Source organism: Amblyomma maculatum, chromosome 3 (genome assembly GCF_055883805.1).
Source record: "Amblyomma maculatum isolate TAMU_Amacu chromosome 3, ASM5588380v1, whole genome shotgun sequence".
Taxonomy (NCBI): Eukaryota; Metazoa; Arthropoda; class Arachnida; order Ixodida; family Ixodidae; genus Amblyomma; species Amblyomma maculatum.
This window is the reverse complement of record NC_139346.1, coordinates 40,419,317-40,426,507: the sequence shown is the minus strand read 5'-3', so window position 1 is coordinate 40,426,507 and position 7,191 is coordinate 40,419,317. Positions and strand designations below refer to the sequence as shown.

Below are 7,191 nucleotides of genomic sequence, written 5' to 3'. Positions count from 1 at the left end.
CGACACCGCACGGGTTTCCTTCTTTCCTACCGGATACCCAGGAAACCTCCTCTCCCCGAGCCGAGGTGAGATGCGCGTCTGTCGCAACTCCCTCGGCGTCTTTTGACGGTTGGGCGTGCACGCGCACGGTTCAGCATTCCCGTCGGGAGACCGCCGCCTTCACCCTCTGCTCCCGGTCCAGCGCGCACTGACTGCCGCGGGCCGTGAGCACGAAGCCGCACGCAGGTGAGCAGTACCTCTCACTCCTCGTGCGTGCTTCTCCTCTAGGTGGTTCTATTTCACCCCCGTACGCGGCTTTCGCTCGCTACACGGCGGTTGTTCTTTAGTGTGTTTTCCTTTGCCGTGTACTCGAGCACAATAAACTGTTCGAGTACGAACTCGGTGTCTGTCCCCTCTGGCTCGAACCCGCCGCAGTAGCGACTTCTCGCACCGCGAGTTGGGGGTCACAGCTCTGTCTGCTAGGGCTGCACGTCGGGGCTAGAAGGCGACTGTAGCGTCTAGTCCCCTCGTGGCGCATTCTTGCGGGAGTAACACCCCCATATCTTGGCGCCCGAACGTGGGGCCAGAGGTGTGACAAACCGAGTGTCTGTGCATCGGGTTTTCGACACAGACAGGCCATGGAAGCGAGCATGCCTGACTTTCAGTCGCTGCTAATGCTTTCCGATATGGCTTCCCAACGGCAACCTATTGGCGCGGCTGTATCTGCTACAGCCGGTCCAATCACAGAGGCTGACGCTAGCGACGCTAGCCCCAGTGACCTCATATCGTTTGAGCCGAGCTGTGCTTCTCCCGACGCACTCACTCAGACGCGCGGCGACGCAGGGCACTTTTCGCCAAGCGCTATGCCGCGAGGTATGGAGTGCACGGAGCGGCCGCTACCCTGCACATCCCAGCCGGTCGTTCAGCCAGATTTCTCTGGCCAGACCAATCCCCAAGAGGCTATGCTGCGAGACGCTTTGCGCCTCATAGAAAGCCTCACGGGTGTCGTGCAGACGACTCTGCACACATCCGCGCCAGCTGCGAGACCAAGGTTAGAGGTGGTTTTGCCCAGTTATAGCGGTTATCATGATCGTGTCAGTGCCAACGAGTACCTGGACCGCATGCTGACTTACCAGCAGGCGACAGGGCTACCCGATGGCGAGATTCTGAGACGCGTCGTGCCAGTCTCACTGACCGATCAGGCTGCCCGCTGGTTCCGCCTCACTGGCCACCGGTCAAGCACGCTGGATGAGTTCCGAACGCGGTTTCGCGAGGAATTCTTGCCCGCAGATTACCAACGGCGTCTGCGGCGCGAGCTGGAGCTACGTACTCAGCATCCGGACGAGTCCTTGCTCGAGTACGTGAGGGCGATGGACGAGTTGTATCGTCTCGCATACCCCTCGGCTCCGAACGGTGAGAAGGTAGAGCGTGTTACGCGACAAGCTCACCCTACCTTCGCAGCCTACCTGCGAGGAGCTCAGTTCAGAGATTTGGACGAGCTCGCCTCGGCAGCCAAGCGCATACAGGCGGACATTCTCGCTTCGCGCACCTATCGGCCACCCCCGCCGGCGTCGCACGCACTTGAGCCGCGATGCGCCTGGAACGGAGGCACTTTTCGACCTCGTTCCCGGGGAGCCGAATTGGTTGCATTGAGTGACGGAGAAACGAGAAACGGTTGGGACCTGTCTGACCGAGCTCTCGACCCGTACACTTATGCCATGCGTACAGCACACGCTACGCCCGGCCAAGACACGCAGAATCGTGGTCGGCATCCCGACACGAGGACGCAAGCGCAACGCGCACCTGCAACGGTAAACCCTGCAGAGAGGTACGGTCAATCGGCGCGCGGCGACAACAGCCCCGCCCGACAACGGCCGACTGCCCTCTGCTACCGGTGCAACCACCCAGGGCACTACGCCAGGGAATGCAGGCGCCCCGCTGCCCGAGAGTACGCGCTTTCGGGAAACGAGCGGAGCCGCCGCTGAGCACGACTGCACAGCCGGCGGCGTCAACAGCGGTGCTCACTGAGTCACACGAACTCCTGGCCCCGTTGGCTTGTCGTTTTGGTCCCCCCAACGACACGCCAGTGCCACTTATTGAGCTTACTGTCGTCCGGCGTAAGTTCATGGCTTTGCTAGACACAGGAGCGTCCGCTTCGTTGTTTGGCGACGAGGTATGCGAACATCTCCGTCGGAGTGGGATCCGATTGCGAGAGAGCAACCTCGCCTTCCGACTAGCCAGCGGCACGGCGCACGCGAGCGGTGCCGCGCGGCTTGTGGTGCGATGGGAGAAACGAGTCAGGCGCCAGCGCCTCACCCACCTCCCCGGCCTGTCGGTCCCAATCATTCTTGGTAGAGACTTCCTCGCTAAGACGGGCATTGTTATTGACGTCTGCAACGGAGGATATAGGGAGCGAGCATGTGGCACCCTGAAACCTTTCGTTCAACCTCAAAAAGCATCAGAAGTACACTTGCTATCAGATGCTACGCGCGCAGACGTACGCAACAAGCGCCCGAAAAAGCTTCTCGAAACGCCTTCGGCCTGGCAGACAAATTCGCCGGTCAACCGCGCCGAGAGAAAAGGCGCGGAGGGGACTGACTCCCCTCCCGCGCGACCCCCTGCCCCTTTTGCGGTTGCACTTTGCGCCGCGGAGGAAGGCAGGCCTCCCCACCCTCTGCTGAACAACGTGAGCAGTTTGTCAAGGGAGGAAAAAGCGCGCTTGTCTCAGCTCTTGAACGAGTACGATACAGTATTCACTGAGCGGCCTGGCTGTACTACACTAGTAAGGCACAAAATTGAGACAGGCGACGCCGTTCCTTGGAAGTGCAATCCCCGGCCAGTCAGCTTGGCTAAGAGGAAAGCGCTTGATGACGCTCTGGATGAACTTGTCGATACAGGCGTCGTGGAACGTTCAAACAGCCCCTGGGGTTTTCCAGTGGTGCTGGTGCCCAAAAAGGACGGAACTACCCGCCTTTGTGTGGACTATCGCCGCCTGAACGAGGTGACGCGGAAGGATGCCTATCCACTTCCGAGTATTCCCTCGATCGTGTCCAATGTTGGCGGAGCGAAGTACTTTACTACGCTCGATGCCAGTAGAGGATACTTTCAGGTGGAGATGGATCCCGGTGACAGAGAGAAGACTGCATTCACCTGTCACCGGGGTCTTTTCCAGTTTACCCGAATGCCATTTGGCCTGGTTGGAGCTCCGGCGACGTACCAGCGTCTTATGGACCGTGTCCTAGGTGATGCAAGGTGGCACTACGCTCTTGCCTACCTAGATGACATTGTGGTGTATTCGGCAACCTTTGATGAGCACTTACGCCATCTCAGGGACGTACTGGAAAGACTGAGGTCTGCGGGAATCACTTTGAACCCAAATAAGACTCAGATAGCGGCGACCCGAATAACCTTGTTAGGGTTCACGCTAGACAATGGACGCCTTCTGCCGTGCGAGGAAAAACTCCAGGCGATTCGGAAGTTCCCCTCGCCGACAGATGTAGGCGGACTGAGACGCTTTCTGGGGATGGTGAACTTTTATCGCCAGTTTATCCCAGATTGCGCCGCTCTGCAAGCCCCCTTAACGACTTTGTTAAGGAAAGGTGTTAAGTGGCATTGGGATCCCGAGCAAGAGGCTGCACTGCGAGACCTCACTAATGCGCTCGCGGAAACCACAGAGCTGAGGCTGCCTGACCTGAACAAGGAATTTGTGATCCACACGGATGCATGTGACTTGGGCTTAGGAGCAGTTCTGCTTCAGGAGCACGAAGGTAGCCTGCGGCCGGTGGCGTTCGCCAGCCGCTCATTAACTCCCGCAGAGAAGAATTATTCCGTGACAGAGAAGGAATGTCTCGCGATTATCTTCGCTCTGCGGAAGTTCGACTACTACGTCGATGGAGTCGCTTTCGTGATTGAGACAGATCACATGGCACTCACATGGCTGAGACGCCTAGGCGAGCCGTGCGGACGCCTAGCGCGATGGGCGCTACTTCTCCAGCGTTACGACTTTACCGTTCGCTACAGGAGAGGTAAAAACAACGTGGTAGCCGACGCGCTTTCGCGCGCACCCGTTGGCGGCGGGGGCAGTACCCCTGCTACCCCCTCCGCGACGCCCCTCAGTCGGAGCAGCGCGACTGCAGCTACGCTCGGTCATAGCTCCGAGGGAAGCGCGGCCGACCCGCCTTCCCTGGGCGAAAGCGTTAACCACTTGGACTGCATCAGTTCAGTGGGGAGCGCGTTCAGCAGAAGGGAGCTATTAGAGGCTCAGCGAGAGGATCCATTTTGTCAGAAAGTGTTTGACGGGCTCAGGGAGCCGGGCGGCGCGGCCGCGGCGCACATGGAGGCAGCTGGTATTGTTGCCCGTGCGGGGCGCTCGAACACAGCTGGTAATGCTGTGAGCGCGATGGATTCCTATCTGCTTGACTCTGACGGCGTCCTGCTGAGATACTTTCCCTCCGAGAAGGATACCCACGAGTCCTTCAAGGTGGTGATCCCACGCACGCTGAGAAAGGCGTTGTTACGCTACTTTCATGACACGTGCATCGCTGGGCATGCGAGCGGCCCTAAGACTTTTCTTAAGTTGTGTCGCTTCGCTACCTGGCCTGGCATGAAGCGGGAGGTGATTCGCTACACCCGCTCGTGCGACGTGTGCCAAAGGGTTAAGCCACGTGGTGGACGCACACCTGGGCTTATGCAGCCGATCAATAGCCAGGCTCCCTGGCAGATTGCGGCTTGTGACGTCATGGGACCCTATCCCAGGACCCCGAGCGGGAACCACTTTCTGCTCGTTGTCACAGACCATTTCAGCAAATGGGTGGAGCTTTTCCCACTGAGAAAGCTGACGGCACGCGTAATCATGGGGAAGCTGGTTGAGGTGTTTACACGGTTTGGCTACCCCGAGCAGTTGATAACGGACAATGCGTCGTACTTCACTGCTAAGCTGTTCGTGGACTCCTGTGTTGCCCTCGGCATTAAGCACAAGAAAACAACCACGTACCACGCCCAGGCGAATCCCACGGAACGCGTGAACCGCAACATCAAGCACATGCTAGTTGCATTTGCGGAGACGCACAGTGACTGGGATACCCGTCTCCCCGAGATTGGGTTTGCTCTCAGATCAACCGTGAATCGCTCAACTGGGTACACACCTGCCGCCCTCAACCTCGGCAGGGAGCTGTCGAACCCCGTAGACCGTACTCTACAGGTTCGTAGCAACAACCCGAACGCTCGATCGGTACGCGCCGACTACGCGACCGGGCTGCGCGCGAAGATGACGGAGGCTTTGGACAAAGCACGACGGAATCTGAGCACTGCTCGTGCAGAGCAGAAAGCGCAGTATGACCGCTCTCACCGAGAAATTCACTACAAACCGGGTGATCTCGTGTTGAGGCGCAGTCATGTCCTGAGCGACGCCAGTAAGAAGTTCTCCGCTTCTCTGGCGCCGAAATGGTCAGGACCGTACCGAGTTTGGCAGAAGGTCTCTTCGCTCGTGTACAGGCTGGCGGACTTGAAGTTAAGACCGACCGGCGGACCGGTGCATGTCTGTGATCTCAAACCCTACGTTGACAGAGGGAATGAGTGGCCCGAGGAGGACGCACTCCCTCGCCAGCAGGCAGCTGTACCGGGAGGCCGATGTCGTCGTTTGAACATCGCGCCTCGTTACAACTTGCGCCCACGGCAGACGTAACTCTGACCAACGCGCAGGGAGTAATTTCTCGTGCTGAACACGGGCGCGACGCCCTGTCGATATTCAGTACATTTTGCTTCCAGAGCAAGCACGCGCTTTCTCTTTGGAAAAGACTGAGTGGGGTTAGATTAAAAAAAAAAAAAAAGGAGAGGAATACCGTAAACGAAAAAAAATGTAACAAGGAAAAAGACAGTCTTGCAGCCAGCCAGGAGGGGAGCCGGCGGAGGCCACGACGACCGTTGCAGCAGCGAAGGGCAAGCCGTCCAAGGAGTGGCCGCGTTCCTGCACCTAGGGCCTGCTGTCGCCGTCAACCAGGCCAAGACAAACGGTTTCCGGTCGGCTACGGAGCGAGCCAGCCGGAGTTCGTGGAACGGGCCCCTGCGTCTAGCACGACAGAAGCTGCAGCAAAGGGACCGCCTCGGCGCCGTTCGGTGCTCGCGGCCGTGGCTTCACCAGCGGGAGCAGTTTGGCACCCCGCTGCCCTCGCCACCGGCGGCGTCAACGACGGAGGGAAAAGAGGCCGGCCGGGAGCGAGCGGACGACCCGCTGAGGGGGGCCTGCAGCACGCTACGCAACGCGAAGACGCAGTTCCTAACCGTTCCCCGGCGGGCTGCCCTGGCTGACCAAGGATGAATGGAGAGGCCCGCCGGCGGCCATCGATATTTCCGTGCTTGGCTGACTGACGGCGAAGAAGCGGGACCTGTGGTTACCGCGGTCATCGACACTTCCACCCTTGCTCCATGGTCGCCTCCTGTGGTCATCGGCCATGCCTCCCCCTCCGACACCCATGGCTGTGAGCTGTCTGCAACTCTTTATATATTGGCGCTTTTCTTTAAACGGGTTTAAAAGTTACACGGCGTCTAGCCGGCCCCACTCAGTATATCTCTGGGTGAACGCGGTTACTTTTAGCCGTACGGCGGTTTTAAGGAGGGGGGGATGTGGGGATTCATAATCCCCTGCCCCCATTATAAAGGGCTGCGCGTAGTTACCACGCGTGATTACGTGCGCTCTTGGGGAGGACCGCGAGGAGAGGGCACACTGGCCACCCTCCCATCCTCCCAGGCTCCCGCGGCGACACCGCACGGGTTTCCTTCTTTCCTACCGGATACCCAGGAAACCTCCTCTCCCCGAGCCGAGGTGAGATGCGCGTCTGTCGCAACTCCCTCGGCGTCTTTTGACGGTTGGGCGTGCACGCGCACGGTTCAGCATTCCCGTCGGGAGACCGCCGCCTTCACCCTCTGCTCCCGGTCCAGCGCGCACTGACTGCCGCGGGCCGTGAGCACGAAGCCGCACGCAGGTGAGCAGTACCTCTCACTCCTCGTGCGTGCTTCTCCTCTAGGTGGTTCTATTTCACCCCCGTACGCGGCTTTCGCTCGCTACACGGCGGTTGTTCTTTAGTGTGTTTTCCTTTGCCGTGTACTCGAGCACAATAAACTGTTCGAGTACGAACTCGGTGTCTGTCCCCTCTGGCTCGAACCCGCCGCAGTAGCGACTTCTCGCACCGCGAGTTGGGGGTCACAGCTCTGTCT

The 7,191-nt window shown here is 59.2% G+C and overlaps 1 protein-coding gene across 1 annotated transcript; it reads left to right on the top strand.

The window, feature by feature from the left end:
* The first annotated feature begins 450 nt into the window (after positions 1-450).
* On the top strand, positions 451-2,656 carry LOC146194628 (uncharacterized). Its single transcript, XM_084597475.1, has one exon. The coding sequence runs from the start codon at positions 618-620 to the stop codon at positions 1,962-1,964; it is 1,347 nt and encodes a 448-aa protein (XP_084453601.1). The 5' UTR covers positions 451-617; the 3' UTR covers positions 1,965-2,656.
* Positions 2,657-7,191: the final 4,535 nt, after the last annotated feature.